Source organism: Harpia harpyja, chromosome 10 (genome assembly GCF_026419915.1).
Source record: "Harpia harpyja isolate bHarHar1 chromosome 10, bHarHar1 primary haplotype, whole genome shotgun sequence".
NCBI classification, from domain to species: Eukaryota; Metazoa; Chordata; class Aves; order Accipitriformes; family Accipitridae; genus Harpia; species Harpia harpyja.
The window spans coordinates 42882553-42904828 of record NC_068949.1 but is presented as its reverse complement, the minus strand read 5'-3'; the positions used below and the strand labels follow the sequence as shown (position 1 = coordinate 42904828).

The following is a 22276-nucleotide window of genomic DNA, read 5'->3' as shown; positions in this document are numbered from 1 at the left end:
CATTTTCATCCTGACTGCACTTGTGCCTGACCCCGTGGAGCTCAATATGGTCTGGAGCATGGGTTTTGCATGAGGGGAGCCCGAAGGGCAGGAGGGTCCCCCGGGGCTCCCCACACCGTTGCTTACTCCAGAAGCCACCCTCCATCTTCATCCTTGACCCATTTCTTGATCCAAGCCCTCCTTGGTCCTTGATGTAGGTAGGTGGTAGGGAGAGGAATGCCTTCAGCACAGGACAGAGAGACCAGTTTGCATTGTGGGTGTACGCCTGAATGGAGACGTAGCCTTGAACTCTTGAACTCTTTTTTTTTTTTTTGTAGAGTAAAGCTGCTATGTGCTGAAAACAAACAGGACTCACTCCGATGGAAAGAGATTGTGTAGTGGGAACAAATCTCGGACCACAAGAAACAGGGTTTTCCACATTTCCATTCTGAGACTTTCCATTTGAGATTTCGCCAGCAGTTGGGCAGCAAAAGATGAATTAGCTGAGCTGTTAAAGGTATTACATGTGTTTCCCCTTTCAGAGACTTGTTAGAACATATTTTCTTCAGGGACAGTAGTAAGTGTTACAAACAAAACACAGTTTTCCCCTTTGAATATTCCTTTACACAGAGCATCATCTACATAAAAAAAAAAAGTACGTTAAGCAACATGAATAGCTTCAGGCTATTTTACTTCATGTTGCTGAATAAGTCAATGCAGATGAGGACTTTTTATGTAAGAGTGGCTTGTAAATATAAGCACTAAGATAAGGGCAAATTATAACTCCAAACATATCCTGGAGATAGAAGTGTCACTGCTCCTTTTCACTATTTCCAGTCCAGGCAGAGCTCCCAGGACAGGCTCTGGGAGACTTGACGGAAAAAAAGGTTGAGATATCTGTGATATAATGAGAAGCACAGGGAGTTTGTTCCGTACGGGGGAGTCCGGTGTGCTAGTGGGGGGCTGAGTCTCCTGGTCAGCTGGACCATGGTGCAGCTGGGGCACGAGGAGCTTCACCTCTGCTCTTCGGGTGAGTTAGGTCCATCCTGAGTGAGTGGTGGAGTCTCCTGCCACGCAGTGCTTACGGTTCCTCCTCCGGCCCTCGACTGGGGCATGAAGGTGTGGGCTGGTGTGCACCACTGTGATCTTTCCTGGGATATGGGCGTGCGTCCCCTAAGGAACTGGGCTGAGGCCACCAAGGTACCTTCCATGATACGTAGCCATTGCCGTGCAGTAGTGTTTGCTCGCTGTGGGACGGGGCCCAAGGAGAAGGTCCTGTGTCGCTGCTCATTGCTGGAGCCACTTGGGTCTTCGTGTAAGATTTAATTGTTTGATCCTGATTATGGAAGAATTAAGAAATTAAGAGTGAAGGGTAGTATTCCAGACTTGAAGACACTTCAGCTGTACGTCCTGTAAGTCTGTAGGTGGGCTGCGCTGGCTGGGATGAAGGTGCTGTCGTGTTCTTGTCTTACGTTCAACCCGCTGATGCAGCAGCACCTGGTTACAACTCGGAATACGAGGTGGGTGCTGCTGCGGGAGTGGGGTGCCTTCGCAGAGAGACTGCCAGGCAGAGATGGTGCAGGGGAAGGAAGCACTGTACTCCCTGAGTATCCCATGTGTTTGCTTGTAAGGATGCGCTCATCTAGTTGCTTCTTCTATTATTTCTTTTATTTAGGAGCGATACAGATCCAAGGACTTGCAAGAGTCGCAAGGACAAGTGGTCTTGGTTTTAGCGTTGGTCCTTTAGCTTGGGCACCCAAAGGAAAGCATTGATATCCGGGGTCTTTTTGGTAGTCTTTGAATAGCTGCGCTTGCTGTTTTGAACTTTCTGTTAAGGAGGAATTCAGGAGTAACTTGTGAGTATTGTGGAAGTATATACTATGTACAGATGTTTAATCAAATTCTGCAAGGCAAGAGCGCTGGGTGCTGCTGCGGCGAGCTGTGAAAGGCACAGCCACCGCCTCTGCCAGCCCTGCATTTTTGGCCAGAGACCGGCAAGAGATGTGAGCTTGGCAGATCAGCAGCACAGAGTCGTGGGGATGGGAGAAACACGAGGTTTTACAGGGGGGCACAGGGTGCATGTGTGGTGGGAGGCGGGTACAGAGGTTGGGAGGATGTGGCTCTCGGCCACATGAAGATTTTGGTATGCAGCTCGTACTCAGGAAGTTTGGCCACCCTGATTACAAACATACGTATATTTGGAGATGTATAGCAAGATATCTGTCTCTTTCCTAATTTGATTTGTATTTAGATGCAGGGAGGAAAACCACCGAAGCAGGGAAGTGGGTGGCTTTGTGTGGTTTCCTAGCCAGCAGAAGCTGAAAACAGTTTAAAGTTCACATTTGGCAGTATAGTAGTAATTAGAAGGAGACCTCTGAAGGTAAGCGGCCATGTCCTACCTCTTGGCAGTGAGGAAGCTGGATTTGCCTTTGTTCAGCTCTGGAGATGGATGAGCTCTCCCCTCTAGCTCCGGAGACGGGTAGTGGTGCCATGGCACAATTTACAGTTTTTCTCAGTTAATCATTTTCAGGACTTAAAACGTAAACTGCTGTTTGTGAGAGTAAAAAGGATGAAGTTTGCTGTGTTGGAGTTAGCAGGAGGGAAGAAGTGAACTGAACAAAACCAAACCTTGAAAGTAACAATAGCTGTGCACCAAAGTGTTTATTTAACCAGGACTTTTTTCATAGCTATTTCATCTTATTTTCCTCTTGTCCTTGCTCTTGCTTGATCATCTATATACAGCATATGGAAAGGTTGAAAAGTGGCAATTACTAAATGAGAGTAGACAGAAACTGTTCTCCAGCAGCTCCAGATGGGGGTTAGTGATGCTGTTCACAAGCCGTGTGCCGGTGCTTCACTCTGCAGTATAAAATGCCCTCTAATGGCCAAGTAACTGTATAACTCATCTGACAAACCAGCAAATAGTCAATTTTTCTCGGGGTTTCTAATTTGGATGTGCTGATTTTGGTACAGGAGCAACTAACGGCTTGAGTAGAGGAGAGCTTTTGGTTATCCAGATGTGCCAATGGCGAAGGTTCGCCTCGCTGCCGCATTAATCTTTGCAATTAGTGAAAATAAATAACAAGTAATTTAAGGAACTCTGGCAAAATGTAGAATGAGATGTTATTTTTCAGTATGGCAGAGACCTTTGGAGACTGTAAGATTATTTATGTATCATTTCCTCTTGTTTTGTTTGAAAAGTTAAGGGTAGTTTCCCAGCCAGTTATGTGCTGTAGCAATATCAGTGTGCGCGCGTTATCAGTGTCATATACTTAGAAAAACAAGATAAGAGAGGCTGAAGGAGGCCCATGATTAATTAACAGATGGATTAGGCGCTCTCAAAGCTAAGTGGATAATTTGGGTTCAGCTCCTGGTTATTGTTTTGCCCACCACTAGGCCCCTGAAGGCTGTCGGTGCAGGGTAAGCAGAGCATCAGCCGGCTTCAGAGCATCAACTGGCTTCACTTCTGATGCCAGAAAGAGAGATGACAGTTATTTTCTTTAAAGCAATTTTCTTGCTGTCTGTTTGGGTTGCTTGTTTGTATTTTAGCTTTAGGAATGAAAGGCGTGCCAGTTCTGGTATTTCCTAGTTTTACTTGAAAACTCACAGAGGATCTGCAGAGGGCTGTTACTCCCTGACAAGAAAGTGTGCCTGGATCTCCTTTTATCAAAGCCAAGAATTAGTCACTAATGTTGGAAAAGAAAATTTGGGAAAAAAATGCTGACAAATAAAATAGGAACAAAACCCCAAGTATCTCACTCCCCTCTTTTTTGTACCATGGCTATTGGGGCAACTTGAATATTGTCATTTCAGTAGGTCTTCATAACTTCTTTGTGGCTACTGAGAACCCAATCCGGAGTACAATTTGTAACCTGAAATACGATTCTTAAAGAAACTTTAATAAAAAATCCAGATGCAAACAAAAACCTCTCTCATGCTTTATGCATTATTAAGATGGAGAGGAAGGAAAATGCTATGAACCCACATGTCTTTTTTTCCTTTGAAGGGCATATATATATATATATAAAGTTGTGATTCTTCTTTTACTGAGTCAACAAGTAGCTTTGATGGAGTAGAACTGATGAGGGATACTTGACGTGACTTTCAAGGGCTGAAAACAATGCAGGATCAGGCCCTCTATGTCGTCTTTGAAGCCTTATTATTTTCGCACAGTCTGTATCGTGTTGCATAATGTTTTAAGATGTGGTCTGCATCATTATGTAGCGCATTTAATTTAGCAACAGATGTGCAGGCTCATATGCCGTTATGGTACATTTTGTTCACTCATATAATAGCAAGTTCCTCAAAATTGTTACCAGTTCTTCAGCGCAAGACTCCTACAGCATGTTATTCTCCTTTTCTGTACGGTGAAGAGCAGAAGAGCTCTTTATTTGCCATCAGCAGGTGCTAACGTGGGAGTGCCGACTCTCCGTGAAGCATGTTTAACCTGCTGTGTTACTGCCTTCTCTGCCCAGCTGCGGCACCCAGTGAGTACACTTTCCCCAGCAGTTTTCGGAGGAAGGCACCAGGTAGGCAGTGGAGGGGCAAGACTTTGGTCGTTAGGTTACTGGGCAGAAAAAAAGCGAGTCACCTAGAAAAATAACGCTTATTGCCACCCACGGCATCATCCAGTCATTCCCACGGAGAGGCCTTAACGCAAAACATCGCTGAACGCTCTGTGGCAGCAAAATCATACTAATAACTAGTAAAAGCATTAAACCTAATTAACAATGGTTTTGTAGCAAGAGTCTTGCCCTCACTGTTTTGAGGGTGCTGAGGGTCCATGGGGGGGACGCAGGCTGCTGGGAGCCTGGCACTGAGGTGTAATTTACAGCCGAGGTAGTTCTCCCAGAAATTGGGAAAAAAACTTTTTTTTTCTCCTAGCATCCTATTTCCCATGCAATGGCTGAGAGCATTTAATGGAGCACGAGAAGTCCGAACCCTGGCCACACAGAAACTGCGATTCTTCTTCCCAAGTGTGAGGTTTTACATCCCTCAGGCATTTAAAAAAAAAAAAATAAAATTAACCTATTTTTTATTTTGGCTAATGAAAATCTATGTTTGTTCTCACTACCCGTATAAATGTTTAATCCTTTTTTGGTTCCTGCTGGGCTATCAGGCTTAATGGTGTCTTGACACTGTGAGTTCCCCATGTTGTTTTATTGTGCTTTAAAAGAAGACATCCAAAAAAAGGATCTCGGGAAGGATCATGTTGTCTGTCCCTTCCCTTCCACGTGCTTCCCTCCCCTGCGGTCGTGCCAGGGCTTTAGAGAGAGGGGAAGGTGATGGGGGCTGAGCAGTGGCATCGCACTTAAGGTCGTGCCACCGGCGTAGGGAGGAAGGGTGACACAGTGTTCGCAAAGTGTTCCTCCTGCATTGTACCGTCTCCTTTGTCCGCTTCCCTCCCCTGTCATTATCTCTGTGTGTCTCCTTCTTTCTTTCCTCCGTTTTGCCTTTCTTGTGCTGAACTCCGTTTCTCAGCCCCTCCTGTCCTCCCCAACGGCAGCTGCCAATGTCTGAAATGATCAGCCGTGGAAATGGCCAGCTAGTTCAGAATAGTTAACGCCCGGTGATGCTAATGCAGGGCTTAAACAGTTCACAGCTCTGAGGGGTGTTCTTGCATTGAAATCTCAATTCAAGTGCGATCGAGCTTTCCAAACTCTATGCAAAGGAGGCAGCAGAGAGAGCTGCCCTTGCCATCGGCAGATACTAACTTCACAATTACCAACCACTTGGGCATCCTGGTCTGCTTCCAGCTGAGAGGATGGATGTCCTGCAGTAACCATGAGTACAAAACCTTCTCTGGGAAACTCTCCTTTCCTGGGAGCCTAGGAAATCTCCGACGGTATCGTCAAAACATTTGGACTGGATTTTCCCTTGTTTAAGTAAGGAGTTGTACATGTGGAAACCCAGTTTAGATGTGAGGAAGGACAGAAATTTGCCTTTGCTGTTTGGAAATGGGAACTTTTGCAGTTCATGGAGCTAGGAGTTTTCTGTAGTAGGGAATCTCCATTTTGTTGATGCCATATTTCATAGAGGGTAGAAAATGTAGTTGGAAATTGTGAGCAACAGGTTTCTGTCTCCACTAAGGGTCTGGGAGTGTGCACGTGCTTTTTTTGGTTGTTTAGAAAGATGCTTGTATTTGAAGTTAGAGGACTACTACTTAACCTACGACCGTGTATTCATTGGCAGAAGTGGTGTGTTTGTACCACTTGTTCATTCGCACCTGGAAAGGCAGCAATCACGGTTTTATTGCATCGTAGCCGATGAGCTGCGTTTTGGGCAGGACTCACAGGTGCGGTTTCATGATGCTTACCAAAGCCTGCGGTGCTGCAGCGGGGCTGTGCGCTTGCCTTGGCTTCGGTTCATCGTGAAACGGGATGTAGGGAACCAGCATTCCACTTTCCCGGGGCTGTGCACAGAAAGGGAATGTGCGAGACACGGTTTTGTCCGGAGCGGTGGGAAGAGGGGCTCTTAATCACCTGCTGGGTGCTGCTGTGGTTTGATGGCCATGCCTGTGATGGATGCCCTAAAATATATGTCGCCCATGTTTGTGCTCCTGTGCTACCTACATATGCCATGAAAAGATGGTAAAACAGTGCTAGTTGAGAGAGAGAGCTTAGAAGACAACACATTCTTCGTAAAGTCACCTTTCTCTTGTTTTTGTCTAACAGTGCATTTTTTCGGAAAATCACCTTTTTGTTCTTTTTGTTTTCCATCGAAAGCAGGAAAAATAAGCCCTAATACAGCTTTCTCTGCTCTCATTTTCTGGCTCATAGATTGTGGTATTTAACGGGCAGTACTAAGAAGCTTTTTAAATGTGTTACGTCAGGATTGGTTTTTTTCCTAAAACCTTGTATTTAAGTACGTTCCTTCTTTAAATAAATAAATAACTGCTGGGCTATCATCGTGTCCGAGGGTTTTCAAGAAAATTTACATTTTGAAAGACACTGTTGGAGGCTAACACGGCCATGCAATTACTGTATGTAAATCACTTCACTTGTTTCCTAATCTTGCTGAAGATGAAGTACAATTTTTGTGCGTGCCCCCCTCTCTCTCAAATTTCCTCATACAATGAGGTTTTCTTGTATTTTAATTGCTGACCACGATTTTTGTTCTGCCTAGCCTGATTGTATTTATTTTATTGTGGGGGACATTTAGCCTTGCAATTGTTTTGAGATTGGGTTGGATAGAGAAATCATTGAGGATAGATTGAAGTTGGGTGTGCAACTAATTGCGTCCTTCCTCCCACAAATGGAAGAACTGCTTTCTTAATTATAGCTTCATACGAAGGCTGGGGAATATCCGCTTGTTTCTGTGCCCTGCACATCTGCTTTTTTCCATTTTATCCATCCCTGCCAAATCCTGCTCGGCAGCTCCTGCCACATTTTTAATAAGTCTTCTGAGTTGGGCTTTTATTGCTGGTTGATATCATCATGGACACCTGTCAGATAAAGATGGAATAGTTAACTTCATTAGGAAGGAGTTCATTCATGGGCATTACATTAAGCTGTGTGGGATTCTGATAATATGAGCAGTAATTTCTCTGATTGTTATTAGTTTCTTTTGTAGAAAGTTTTCCTCCAGGGAGTAATGCAGGGAATTGAGAGGGCAGGAGAAAAAAACTTTAATGGACACATTTGTCCTTCAGAAAATGCACTCTGTCAAAATTAAATACACTTTGCATATTGATTTTGTTTGGGAAGAAAAGGAGAAAAGAGTTGCAGCCCCTACATAATGAACCATTTGAGCATTTTCAGAAGAAAATGATAACTTTTTCTCTCCTGACATGACTTTTTTAGAACCTGGTGTTTCTCCCTGAAAGTGGAGTGGGATGTAATAGAGGCAAAAATTCATGCGTATACTTTTAAATGTTGCTCATGGAAATGCTGTTAGCTACTCTGGCTTTAGCTACGCTAACAGTTTAATTTTTGTTGTAAGAAATATTTTGACTGTAGCAAGCTTCTGCCTCTGGAATGGAAGTTTTCTGCTTCTTTTAGAATGTTTCATTAATTATTAATGTGAGTGGGAATCGTGCTCTTTAGCATCCCTATGTTTAAAAAAAATCAATTAATTATTGCTATAAATCTCAGAGATTATGCTGCAGTTGCGCTGCTGGGAAATTGGCCATTAACTACCAGGAAATCGCCTATCTTCCCTTAGTCAGAATTCAGTTGTACCAACACAACCCTTTTCCTTTTATAAATTAACTATCAGTGTGATGCATAATTGATAACCATTTATAATAATAACAATAATCTCCATGAAATTGTCATCTCAGTATGCAGCGGCTTTGTTAGAGCCTTTACCCCTCGTGTGCTCAGCCTAGCATATTGCATTTGTTAACTGTGTTTTCTGGGAAGTTATTGCTTCACTGGCGTGGTTTTAGGAGAGCCGTACACTGTTGCAGAGAAATAAAATGCAAGGTAGAAACGCCTGACCGGACTATGTGAATATGAAGAACCTGAAGTGTTTTGAGAGGATGGGTTAAGTGTTGCTATCGCTGCTGTACAGAAGGCGAAGCAGAAGTCAAGGTTACAGATGCTGCCCAAGGTCAACTTTTGGACATCAGCCTGGATTTTCCTGGTTCGCGGTGTCTTCTTGTGTGTCCTGTATTACGTGAACCCAGCGGTTTTTTAGTTTGTCGTGAAAATTTTGCTTGCAAATAATGCAGTGTGAAAACGCACCTACCATGGAGGAGCTGTTTGGGGGTCAGTTTGAATGAGTGGTACCAAGTTTGTGGTTATTGCTGGCTTTTCAGAATTTATTTATTTTTTCAACCCTTTCTAGTACTTTGTAGGCAGAGTGGTTGAGACTTTGCAATGCGATACAGATGGCCACTCAGGAGAGGATTTCTTGCTGTGCTTGTGCTCGTGCCTGTCTTCCTCTTCCTCTTCTCTCCTTGCAAGGCCTCTGAAAATGTGGTGGTGTTTTGCTTTGTTTCTAGAAATCACAGCTTTCCACTAATTCTGCTCTTTCGGTGCTTTTAAGTGGGCTTAAAAGGGTGGTGGATGGCTGGTTGGGGGCCAGAGCCTCTTGAGTGGGGTCCATCCCTGGAAGGTTTGTAGCTCTTATCATTGTCATCTCTCTGGTACTATAGCATAACTCGGTAAAAAATTAGTGCATGTAGCGTTGAATTGTTTGAATTCAGTTGTCACCGTGAGGTCTTTTCTTGTATATGTCTTGATTCATGAATACTGTTGTGGAACTTGCTTTGAGAAACTCATACTTGGATTTTACAACAAAGCTGTTGGGTATAAGAGCCACAACGGCACGTTCAGGGTCTGCAGTCTGAGCTCAGGTCGGAGCGTTCAGAGATTAAATGAACCTTTGGCTCTCTGTAGGATCAAAAGCATCAGACCTGAGAGGATCCATTGAGGGTCTTCCTCTGTGTCACCAAAATGCAGAAAAGCCTGCAGCTGTTGTCCCTTTGTAGAGCATTGCTTATAAATCAGCTACACATACCGCTTTATGGGTTGCTTTATTTCATTGGCGTTTAAAAGTGTGTGTGCTAGAAATGGCAGCTCTGGCACCCAAAGTTTAATGTTAGCCCTTCAAGTATGAAGGTAAGGACAGGCTATGGTGACAGCTGGAATATGTATCAAGGTCTAGTTGCAAAATCAAGGTCCATTGATGACTTTTACAGGGCAAGGCTTAAATAAGACATGAAAGTGGTTTGTGTGTGTGTATGTGTGTGAAAGTACTGGAAAAGCAAAAGCTACTTTCCCTTTTTTATATACTCTCTAATAATCTTTCAGTGTCTGTGAGCCTACAAAATAGCTTAATGGATTTTATCTGCTAGGAATAGATTTTTAAGACAGAAATAAAACTGGGAAGGCAGTTCTCTTGTACAATGCTGTTTTTTCTGATCGCAGGGAAGATAAAGGGGCTGTAAGCTTGATTTGCAGTGTAAGATGTGTGACTGGTGGGACGCTGGGGTTGGAATGACTAAACTCACAGCTGTCCTTTCAGAAACCTGCTCTGCTGTTGGGGACGGGTAGGTCTCACCAGGTGTGCAAGAAATCCTAATGAATCCTTTCATTTCTCTGCAGGATCGACAGTGGCGGTATGCACGCCGACTCCTGTGAGTTTTCCTAAGTTCCTGGGGGACTGCTTTGCTTTTTGAATCAGAAAGTTACAAAATACTGTCAAGAATGGCACTTGTGGATAAACACAAAGTCAAGCGGCAGCGACTGGACAGAATTTGTGAAGGTAAGAGCATGCTCCAGTTTTTCTATAGAAGCTGACAGATGGTTAAGGTAGAATATCTAATTTTTCCTTGTTTTTTACAGTGCTTAGACATAGAGATCCAGATCCAGGACTAGATCCCCTGTCCTCTCTGTTGGCTCAAAATACAGTCATACTGTTGTTGAAATATTGGGAAAGGATATACTGGTTACTTATTTGAAAGTCATCTGTAGTCCTGTGAACAGGATTTTTGTTTAATTACCAGGTTTTCTCCTTTTATCCTAATTTCTACTGAAATGATCTAGTCAGTCCCAATTTGGAACATAGCTTAAATTTATACTGTCTTTAGAAAGGGGTTGTGCTCTGTTAAATGTGCTGCTTTCTGGAGGTCTTCTCTGGCCAGAGAAAGGCAGGACGCAGAGGCTGGTGCCATAACTCTTCCTCCCCTTCCCACTCTGGGCAGTGCGGGTTGCAGTGTCCAAGACAAGTGTCACTCAGGGGGTGTGAAAGTAGACGATCTCCTGTAATATTCACTATCAGCCTATAAGAAATAGATGGAAAATTTAAAAGTTGCTGTTGGAGTATTTCTTATGGTTTTGGACGTATTGTTGGAACAGCTTTTCTTTCGTTGGTGTGTGGCGAGAAGGCAGATTTGCTGTAAATCATTCTTATTAATAGTATGTTAGAGTGTCACAGCACAGGTGACTTTTACCTTTGTCCTGGTTTCGGCTGGGATAGAGTTAATTTTCTTTCTAGTAGCTGGTACAGTGTCATGTTTTGGGTTCGGTATGACAATACTGTGGGTAACACACTGATGTTTTCAGTTGTTGCCAAGTAGTGTTTATACCAAGTCCAGGATTTTTCAGCTTCTCATGCCCAGCCAGCAAGAAGGCTGGAGGGGCACAAGAAGTTGGGAGGGGATGCAGCCAGGACAGCTGACCCAAACTGGCCAAAGGGGTATTCCATACCATGTGACGTCATGCCCAGTATATAAACTGGGGGGAGTTGGCTGGGGGGCGCAGATCGCTGCGCTGGAACTAACTCGGCATCGGTCAGTGGGTGGTGAGCAATTGCATTGTGCATCACTTGTTTTGTATATTCCAATCCTTTTATTATTATTATTGTCATTTTATTACTGTTACTATTATCATTATTATTTTCTTCCTTTCTGTTCTATTAAACTGTTCTTATCTCAACCCACAATTTTACTTTTCTTCCCAATCCTCTCCCCCATCCCACTGGGGGGGGGGGGGAGGGAGTGAGCAGCTGCATGGTGCTTAGTTGCTGGCTGGGGTTAAACCACAACAACCTTCTATTTCAATTTTCCAACAGAAAAAGTTTTTAGGTAATGTTTTCTATTGCAGCTCACATAGTGTAAGTTAGTTACGATAGAAATGAAGTGATGGCAAAGAAGCTCTGCCTTTTTGGTGTACGCTCTGATAATTCTCCTATGCAGACCAACACTCGTGCAAGTTTTACCATCAGCAGCGAAAGCAGAACGGAGTGTTATTTTAGGAAGAATATCTTAAGTTATGTCTCTTACAGAGTTCCAGTGTTCATCTGCTCTTACAGAGGTGGGTAGTGGCCTGCAGGGTAACAATTTGTAGTATTACGTGAATGCCAATGAGGTGAAATAGGTTTTGCTTGTGGATGAAAGCGCAGAGCTCACAGGGGAGTTGTACTGCGTCCATTCGAGCAAAATGTGTGGGGCTTTGTGGAGTTTCCAGTGAGTGTAAAATGCTGATCTGCAGGACAGGGTGGTTTTTGCCTTGATTTTTGTGTGTTATATATTGCTTACTCTAGCATGCCAAAGTAACACTCCTTTGCTGTTGCTTTAAACTTGGCACGAGTTACTTAGCTCTATTAATTTTGCTCTGTTGATTTTGGAGGGGGGAGGCAAAGCAGAGAAGATGAGAGTTAGAAAGTAGTATCCAGGGTACACTGCAGTGTGGAGCTGCATATTTCTCCTATTGAATGTCATAAACGCTCAGGTGTAGTATGCTATCTCATCTTCAAAATTTACTTTGAACTTGACTTAAAAGAGTTGTATCAGCTGAACGCGGATTTTCAAAAGCTGCCTTCCCGGTTTGATGTTTACTATCAGATCTAGTTGCTGAGTGTACAAGAAATTCAAAACGATCATACGACAAACCTGCTAACGGAGCTTTAGATGTGATTGAAGTTTAGATTATTTTCCTCTGATATATGAGCTTTTTTCTTCTTTCTTGGTCAAAAGATATTCTTTTCTAATCTGTAAATGTGCAGAAGACATAACTTTTTTAAGTATACTTTGTCATTTGCAACTTGTTTTGTGATTTTATTGAAACGATGGGATTCACTGTTGTAAGACACTGTTGTGTTGTATTTATAAGCAACAGATTAGGACTGAGTGTAAGCAACATTGTAAAAATTACCTTGAAAAATACAAAAAGCTTAGGATTTTCCAAAATACTAGACTTGTAGGCCAGCAGTATACTATACTGGCATCTCTAATGGTTATTTTTTATTATAGGCTCCTAATTGTGTATTATAGCATAGGAAAGCAGTGAAGAGGGGCCATTCCAGCTACTGTGAAAACACACTTTGAAAAAAAAAAAAGAGCATTTCTCTTGGTTTTGTCATGAAACGTATATGGAATAATCAGTGAACGATGATGAGAAATTAGGGAACTACTTCAGCAGACTGAGGAGAGAAGTCTTTGCTAACAGAATGATGTTCAGTAAGAAGAATCTCTACCGCTCCATCAAGCCGAGTGCAATGTGGTGCAAAGAACTTGCTTTTAATGTGTTCCTGTTCTGTGCAAGCACTTGTGCAGCTTTTCTCTTTAAACAAGTGGACAGGATACAAAGCTATATTTTCCTGATGAAAACCTAAATGTTTTGTAGTACGTAGGTGGATTTCTGTGCTTTTTATGAAGTTGCATATACTGTACCATCCCTTTTTACTATTCACAACACAAACCCTTGGAGAGTTTGCTAGGGAACGGACTTTATTCCACGCAGCAGGATGGTGGCAGGTCTGGAGGTGAAATATCCTCGGGCTGCATGTTGTAATCCCTATCCACACTGCCAACCGGATTCTTCTTCATACAGGCTTACTAAAAACATAACTAGTCACATGTTGAGGGAAATAGCTTACAAACTGCTGCGGTATTAAAAGAGTATATTAAGAAGCTGCAGTGTTTGTATTACTCTGTTAAACGTGCATCTGGCATGGAAAAATAATCCAAGCTGTACAAGGAGGTGGTATCTTTGAAAATGCCGGTTCATAGACTTTATAGGCAGGTTTATGAGTCTTCCAGGAAGAGAAGTAGTTCAGTCGCATTGCATTACTCAGCTTGACCAATTTCTCTGGGTTTTTTTTAATATATAGTTATGACATCTTTGTATGACGCCATTACTTTTTGCTCTAAGCAGGTTGCTTTGAAGAGGTGAGCTTTTGGCACCAGGTAACAGATTTTGCTCTATAGAAAAATACAGATGCGATAAAGGTGCAGACTTGAGGGGATAAAGAAATTTTGGGGCAACAGCCTGCAGTAAAGACATTTAGAGTAGTCTGTTAAGAATTAAGTGGGTTTGTGATGCCCATCTGAATGAAGCTAAGTCAGAGTGTGCTCGCAGTGATCTTGGCTTACCCATTTCTTTCTTTTCTGATTGTCCCAGGGACTTCGGGTGCCTGTTCTGTAATTGGATCCATGTGGGTGGAAAGATGTACCCAGTGAATGGCTGGGGTTTTTGAAAATAATATATGCAGAGTGGTTTACATAATTCCTGTTTGTGGAATTGTGTCTAATTACGTAGCGGGTCAAAATATGCTTTAGAGGTGGAGCTGCTGGTGCTGTGTTTAGTTAGACTTGTCCAGCACCCCCTAGTTCAGATACTGTTCCCATTAGCTTGTAATTTTGCCACATTTTAAATTTGTTTGAGCTGAAATTTTCCATTCCATTATGAGTTTTCACCTCGGGGTGAATTAAAAAAAAAAAAGTTCCAGCAAAAATTGTGGAGCCATGTCTGAGTGGGAGGTGGAGAGGGATGTTGTTTTTGCTGTGTTTGAAACAAAGCAGAGCCGCAATCCTGCAGCCGTACAGCGTGGAAGCCGCGGTACCCGCCTGCTCTGTTTCAGATAAAACGGGTCTGAATTTTGCAGTAGAGTTGCCGTGATGTCAGGAGCGTGCCTGTTATTGTTCCCAAATTTGGGGCAATTTCTCAGCCTTCGAAAGAAATGAATTGAGCGCAGCTAATGCAGCTGAAGGTCATGTCGTGTGCTCTGTAATGCTCCCCTGGGCACAGGGGTGGTGGGTGCGAGGCAGGGACCTCCGCCAGAACGCAGCCCTGCAAAGGGGGAGCAGCAGGCTTAGGTGAAGATGAGCGCGGAGTAAATCGGAGGAAGGAGGCAGGACAGAGCCTGCGTGAGGAAGGTGAGAGCAGGACCTCAGACAACTGGCCCTCAAACTTAGGTGCTGTGAGAAGTAAGGTTACCCTTCTATCCTTCATGACCGCCCTGATTTTAATTTGTTATGACGGTCTTCAATTGCGTGATCCTACAGGTATGTGTGTTATTTCTCCTTGTCTTGTAAGCCTGGTGGTTTCCTCCTGCTCTTCCTCAGTGCTCCCTGCCTCCTCTGCCTCCCTCTGGGCAGCAGAAAGGGAGTGAAGCTCCAGGTTGATGAGAAACCGTGGCAGGCCCTGCTAAGATGACAGAATGTAGGCAAGACGTGCAACATTGCTGATTTTCCTTGCTGTTTCGCTGAAGGGAAGGTTCAGCAGCATAATCTGGCCACAGACGATTGTGTCTCTGGCTGGGCAGCACCGTGGTCAAGGTGGCTTGTTGCAGTGTGTGACTCTCACAGCCGCAATTTCAAACCATCAGTGGCAATAAACCTCAGGGCAGAAGCTCACCTGCCTTTCTTTTAGGAAACAACAACAGCGGGAGATTAGGTGTAATTTTTTCTGTGCTACCTGTGGCAGAACAAGGGGTGCAGCAATGCTTCCAAGAAACCCCAAGCCCAGAAGACCGTGGCACTCCTGGCAGATGGCATCCATCGCTCCCGTGGGGCTCTGGTGCCCGCACGAGGCGTTCCCGTGCAAGGAAATAACTTGAAGCATCACTTCTGCTGCCCAGTCTGCTGCTTGCTCAGCTGTTCTTTATCCTGTGCTTCTGTGAATATGGTTAAAAAATATTAAATAATACTGGAAGCTAGACAGGGAGTGAGGAGCAGCCCTCCGCAGCTGCTGGCCGTGTCTTTGGGAACAGTCTGGCTGGGAAGCCAGAGGAGAAGCTGCTATGGCAGTGTGCAAGGTTGCGTTGTCATTTTCTCATGAAATGTAGAAACTTAATGGGGACAAGGCAGTAGCGGTGGCACATCCAGGATGCAGGATGGCAGTGTCTTGTCTGTGTGTAAAACAGGGGTTTCCCAACACCACTCAATTCCTCTCTGATGATCCCAAGTGCTGCCTCTGCTCCATACCATTGCAACTGCGCTAGCTTGCCGTCTTCAACACCATTGCCATGAAATTTTAATGCCTGGCTTTAAAGTTTGCACTGACATTTGTGAGTCAGTCGAGCTTTCAACACATGCCCCAAAAGTGGCAGCCCTTAGATGAACAAGAAGCAAAGAGAAAAAAAAATTGCAAGGCCAAGTGAGCCCAGACATTTTCTGATAAGAGTTTTTTCTTCAGGATTTGTCGTTATCCAGTGGGAAATCATGTCCTTACACATCGGTTTGTGCCACTAAAGCTGTCTGTACTTTGCAAAATAGCAGAACTGTTTGCAGTGCCAAACAAGCCATTCATATTCTTTGTTTTCCTTCAGGTCCTTTGATATGTCTAATGGCCGATAAATGCCAGCACATTCACATAGTACTTTTCAGTGCCTAATGCATGAGTCTCTCGGCTTTTTGATTTACTGACTTATATTCTGAGTGGCACCCTAGTGTCCTCTTTGGATGAGACTTCTCTGGTGCTACCCATAATTAAGATTTCCTGACAGAATTCCTCAAGTATTTACCTTCCAGTCACTATCGTATCTATGTGTGGTCTTGACCCTCACAGACCCTTGTTTATCAGTGGGAGTGGGACACCATGGTGGCTACTGATGCCTCTTGGATAGGTCTGAGTCCTTTGATGCAATAGTTCATCTTGAAAACCTTGAATAAGCACCTTCCCGTGATACGCCGACCGTTGGGATGGTGGTTTTCTCTCTGTTCTCATGTTTCCCCATTGATTCTGTGGCTATTCAAAGGAAAAGGAACAGAAGCCCTTGAACAACATACTTGCATTTTCAGGCTGAATCAGGAAACTCAGGATGAACTAGGAAATGCCTTTGTACCTCCAGCAGCCAGTTCATATGATTGGTCATTATTTGTTTGTTTGCGGTGGTGTCTGCTGTTTGCTGGGTTTTGACCAAGCCCTTGTTAAGGAGGGTGTCTGCTCTGAAGCGTTCACAGCATAGAGCACCTGATGGTTAAAACAAATATGATCTGAAAAGGAGCTGATGTCAGCAGCTGCTGCTCAGAGAAAAATCCACACGTCCTGCAGCAGTCGGGAGACAACGTGGCCCTAGTGCTGCACATCCATGCATGTGTCTGGTCATCGCTCCGAATTACAGGGTTGGAGAACTCTCCCAGCTGCAGTTGCTGAACCATCCACAAATAACCCAACAACCAAAAATCTGGAGAATTTTCTGCTGGGTTAGTAGTCTGAGTTTCTCGCTGAAGGTCCAGCAGGATGCAGGGAGGGTGCTGGGAGCACGACGTGAGCGAAGTGGGGAGCGGAGGAGGTGGGAGAAGGGTGGTAGCACTGGTGGGAGCCTAAAGCAAAGGTTGGAAGGAAAGGTTTTTTGCAAAGGTTGGAAATGGTGGAAGGAATTTGGGGAAGAAACGGGTGGTTTCATCATCAACAAGGTTGTCATATTGGCCGTGGCTGCATGGGGCTGGTTAAGTCATTTCAAGGGTGGACAGAAATTCTGTATTCCATAGTTCCACCTGTGATGGAAGTCTATGCAAACCATATCCAGTAATATTTGAATACATATACTAAGTAATGCTAGAGCCTCTGGTAAATACAAACCTGGATCTGTGGCAGGGGTGCTTTTTACCTGCTGTTTATTTCAGTTTCTCTTCCATAAAAGTGGACTTAATATTCACACTGTCAATTATTGCTTGTGGTGCACTTTCTTATCATTAAAAAAAACCAAACAACCCTCAACAGAAGTGCCCCTGAAGAATTGTAATGGTTCTGGCTTTTCAGCAGTATTTGAACACTGTGTCCTTGAGGTTTGGGCAAACACACCACTAACAGCAGAATACGGAATAGGTTCTCATTCAACAACTACAGTCCATTCACACTGAAAAATAGAGGAACCTTGCTTGTGGAAGCAGATGGGAAAATGTACTTAAAAACTACAAGGCAGTCAAAATGAAAGTTGTACAAGCAACCTGAATTCTGGCATCCTCTCATTTTCCAAGCCTTAGTGTTTTGTTAACATGGTATTGTCTAGGAAATAATCAGTAATAAGACATTGTGGTACATGTAATGCCAGAAAATGAATTGTTTCAATGCTCAGCATCTCTCTTCCAGAGCATTGCATGTGTGAGGGTCTCAGGAGTGACTGGGCAACTCTGGAATGGGGCTGCCTCCAGTTTTTGCTCCTTTGTATAACGTAACAGTGGCCAAAATGAGTAAGTTTGATATTTGGGTGGAGGAATTTTCTAACATTCTTGCCAATTTGAATGCCAAGTAGCATCTGATAATACTTATTTTTACTGCTTAGAAATAGAATCCTATTATCTCAGGAAATTCTTATCTCCACTAGTCATTTGATGAGAAACAATGAGTTAAAGATGATATCAAGTGTGGAAGAAACTGCTTGTCCTGAGTAAAAGTGACTTATTTAGAATAAATATAGACCTTTTTTTTTATAGTGGATATGAGTTTCTTTGTTCCATGAATATAAAACACAGTACAAGGATTTCCCCCCTGCAATAAAGCTTTTTTATTTTTTTTAAGTTTCCACCTCAAAGCACATAAACCATCAGGCTTTTAAGGAAGACTCGCTTACCACATTTTGCCTAGAGAGCAGGCAGAGTTAGCTTGTCAGATCCTCTGCCGTTGCACCCTGTGCTGAATTATGCTAACTGAAGATCTGTCTGGCTGCTCCTAATGTTTTGCTCTTCTTAGAGTCCATATGGAGTTCTTTGGCCTTTCTGGAGGTTTCAGAAAATCACTCCAAATTCACACAAAAGCTGGATTACACGTCATTTTTCCAATCTGGGCAGTGAAAAGTGTGCCATCCAGCAGTGCTCTTCATTACCCATTCGCTGATAGAGGCATGGCAGGTTTGGGAATTACTTGTCATTAATAGGTTTTGTTAAAATTTTCAGATTTTTACAAAATTGGACAGAATCCTATGGATTAAGAAAGTTCAAGCAACCTTAGTGGGTTCACAGACAGTATTGAAGCTTATTGACCTTATTCCATGATTTTGAACCCTTTTGCTGTACTGAATCAAGAACACTGTATATTTCTACGTGGAATTCTTCTGCTTTGTGATGGGAGGTACTGTGTACCTCATATCTACAGGTACACTGTTGTCCGTACAGCATGGAGGCACAGGCTGCTCAAGTAGTCTTCCAGTTCTGTGTAGATTTTTTTTCTATATAATCACTTATATGCAGTCTATCTCCTGTGACGTGCCACAGAGGGCTGTGCATGACAAGATGTAGGACTTGAGCCAGATATGAAGCCAGCCTGACAAAATCCCCTAGGCATCTGGTAAAGAGTAAGACACATTTAGATAAGGTTACAGACAAAAATTTCAATAATTTGGTATGCAACTTTTTTGTAATAGATATGTGACTCAAGCTATTGCAAGAAGGAGGGCTCCCTTTTCCCTGAGACTTGAGTGCTATATGCACAGAAATAAGAAAAAATACTTCTGTTCTCCTTGCGTTTAAGGCCACATTTATGGTAACTTAATACGTGTCTAACTCTTAATTCTGCCTTGTATTTTTCCATTTTCCCCAGCCTTAAGACAAGGTTCCATGTAACACGCTTTATAACTTCATGTCGTTAATTAAGAAACAATTACAGCTGATGACTTCAATACCATCAACTTAATTTTCATCCTTACCACATTTCCCATTTAAATTAACTGGTTTAGGGATTAACATGTTGTCATCATATCTGGGTTTTTTCTCCTTACTCTAAATCCTCCCCCGCATTTAAAGATTACTCAGAAAAATGATAATATCCCCAGAATAGGCAAGGAGAAGCCATGTTAAGGGGTTGTTGGAGCGGCGGCCGCGGGGCAACCCTGTCGCCTATTCCCGAGCTCTGGAATTTGGGAGTGCTGCAGAAGCCGCCTCCAGCATCCGGGGGGTGGAAGTTGGCTGCTTTACCTTTTCCAAATATGTGATGGGAAATGTCCTCAGGGACAGATGAGAACAGGATGGATTTTCCTTCAAAATACCAGAAAAAAACTCGTATCTAACTCCTAAGTTAGAATCTTTCAAGGACTGATGACGTTTGGATCTGGACCAGGCTTTTAGGTTTGATTCTGATTCTACTGAATATTTACTGGTAAATATTTTGACAGGAGTAGGACATCTGGCTGTACTAAAATAAAGCTGCAGAGAACACATTACACGACTTCTCTTTTATATTTTTTGGTATCCACAAACAGATGTAATAGATCGAAGTGCCAAAACAGTGAAGGTTTTCATTATGTCTTTTATATCTGAGAGCTTTCTTCAAAGAGCAAGTTTTCTAGAGTTGGTTGTGCATTTTTGTTGCCTTAAAATTAAACGGCATTGATCATTTCTTACTGACACTTTTATGTAGCCCATTAGCTTAACACTATTAATTTGTTTTGTCTTTTTTTTAGATTGTCTTTTTAGTTTTTTTAAACCAAAACACTCTCTGCTGCCATCTAGCACCTCAAAACTTAACTAATAAACAGCTTCAGTTCACAAAATAGCCTATAGATTGACATCCATTTTTGAGATAAAACAATGTCACTGCCTGCTGATGATAACAGGTATTTGTCTGAATCAGCAAATGAACCTAAGCAAGGGATGCAGGGCTGGCAGCTTCGGCCTCGGGGTCATCCCCATCGGGGAGCAGCCGTCCCCCATAACCGTCCCCATGGACGGTGAGGGACCAAAGTAAGACATACCTGCAGATGTGGTCCCTCCACATTTGATACTTTGATTTGATTATTGCAATACAATAATACAAAATGCCAGTCTTTTAAGAAAGCAATGCATAAATATTTTTTAGCTAAAGTAATATTTCCCCCTGTTTGGTTTAGGTTTTGGTTTTGGTTTTGGCTTTTGTCTGTGTTGGGTCTGCAAGGGAGGAACGTGTTTCAAGCTCCTGGCATCATCAGGGGAAGTAAGGCAGAGAGACACCCTGAACCCAGGCTGTTTATCTCCTCAGGACCATGTTACAATCTAGTAATTAATTATTTTTTATGCAAAGCCCAGACATGCATGGCAGAGTTCAGAATTACAATATATATTCATTTAACAATGGATTTCTCTACTGCTTTCTGGGACAGATATAATTCCCATGCTTTTCATTACGCATGCTATTTAAATCTTGATCCTGAATTCTTATTAAAAATGATGAGATTTGACCTCAAAGTCTAATACCCAGTTTTGGAGACAAGGTGCTTGATGTGATTTCTAGAGGATTATTTTTAAGAGCATTCGTAGATTAGATCTTTGCAAATAGCTGAGGGATGTGCCCAATGAACCTTGTCTACTGGCTTTTAGACTGCTGTTCAGCATCCAGATTGATTTTTACTTTGTAGTCCTTGAAAGTGTGGAGTTTTGTGGTGTAGGGATACATATGATATTTTTATTATCCCTTTGCTGATGCAGGAATGTGACAATGCTGTTTCTGCTAACTTTTATTGGAGTTTCCCCATGCTTGAAGGCAAAATTGATTCTGATTGAAGTTTCAAGAGCTTGTAGGGCTCATTCCAATGGCTCAAAGTGTGTTTTACAGCTGGGCCTCTTGTTTTTAACTGCGAGTGTATTTTAGATGATTGCTAGCTTCCTGCATTTGTTACCTGCAATTCGATTTTCATCCCGGATGGCAAATAACCAGGGCTTTGCCAGGGGAGCAGGATAACATGAGGTGACAAGTTACTGTGTGCTCGTCGGGGTGCTTCTGTGCATACCCTTATTCTGCGATAAATGCAAGGTAATTGGAGGTAGGGTACCCTTTCAATGAAATGCCTCCAGCCGGAGAGTCGTTGGGATGTGGCAGTGATTTGAGACATGCCGCTGGCTGGCTGGGAGGGTGGGAAGGAACCTGTCCCCTACACCAAACTCCTTCTGAGCAGAGATAGGCACAGAAAAGCAGCGGAGAGGCAAGTGGTCAGGTCCGCAGTGATCAAGTGAAATACGTAGTTTCATTATGTGAAATGCCTCCGTGCGCCTTCTCAGCACGATGCCAGCTGGTGTGGGTGGAAGAGGCTTTGCATCCTCTCTCGTCACGTTGACGTGTGGGGTTTGGGGGGATTCTTGGGAAATTACTCAGAACAGCACTGCAATACTGTGTTACCAATTTGGAGAGTAAATGTCTACTTTATTTGGCATGGGAGGTAGGCTCCTTTCCTGTGCCTTCACGTTTATTTAGGTACGATATTGACCTTTTATTTTCCATATGCACGGGCCCATTTGTATGTAGCCAGTGGGAACGGCAATTGAACCCAGTTACAGATTCTAGTTTGTGCGTAACATTTAGAGGCAGCGTGTGCTGGTGCATTCCTGTAGCTTGTAATGCATGTGAGCCAACAGTTACGGCACATTTCTAACCCAGCGCCAGGGGGGTTGAGTTACAAATGGACATAAGCTTTTGTTTTTTGCTTTAAAGTCATCAAAATACAGAGTTACATGAGGCAATGATTGTTTAATAATCGGCTGATCTTCAGAGTGTTTTGTTGTAACGCACCAAGTTGGTATTTGAGAGTGTTTTGTTGAAGTTACAAAGCATCTATGCTTTTGGTTTGGAAATTGGTAAAAGCATGTGGCATGGCTTCAAGCGCTGAGTGCTTTCAGATGCTGTTCTGTTCCTTTGATTATTGAAAATGATTCCAGCAC

At 43.1% G+C, this 22276-nt stretch overlaps 1 protein-coding gene across 4 annotated transcripts in view; it reads left to right on the top strand.

The window, feature by feature from the left end:
- CTBP2 (C-terminal binding protein 2) overlaps positions 1-22276 on the top strand; it is a 142645-nt gene that overhangs the window by 69282 nt on the left and 51087 nt on the right. For 2 of the 4 annotated variants that reach the window (XM_052799420.1, XM_052799421.1), the window contains one exon: positions 10032-10191. In XM_052799420.1, the coding sequence (XP_052655380.1) occupies positions 10134-10191 (58 nt within the window). In that variant the 5' untranslated portion in view covers positions 10032-10133. Of the gene's footprint in view, positions 1-321; positions 497-2234; positions 2360-10031; positions 10192-22276 lie in introns of those variants that run through there. The other 2 variants (XM_052799418.1, XM_052799419.1) reach the window with 2 other exon arrangements.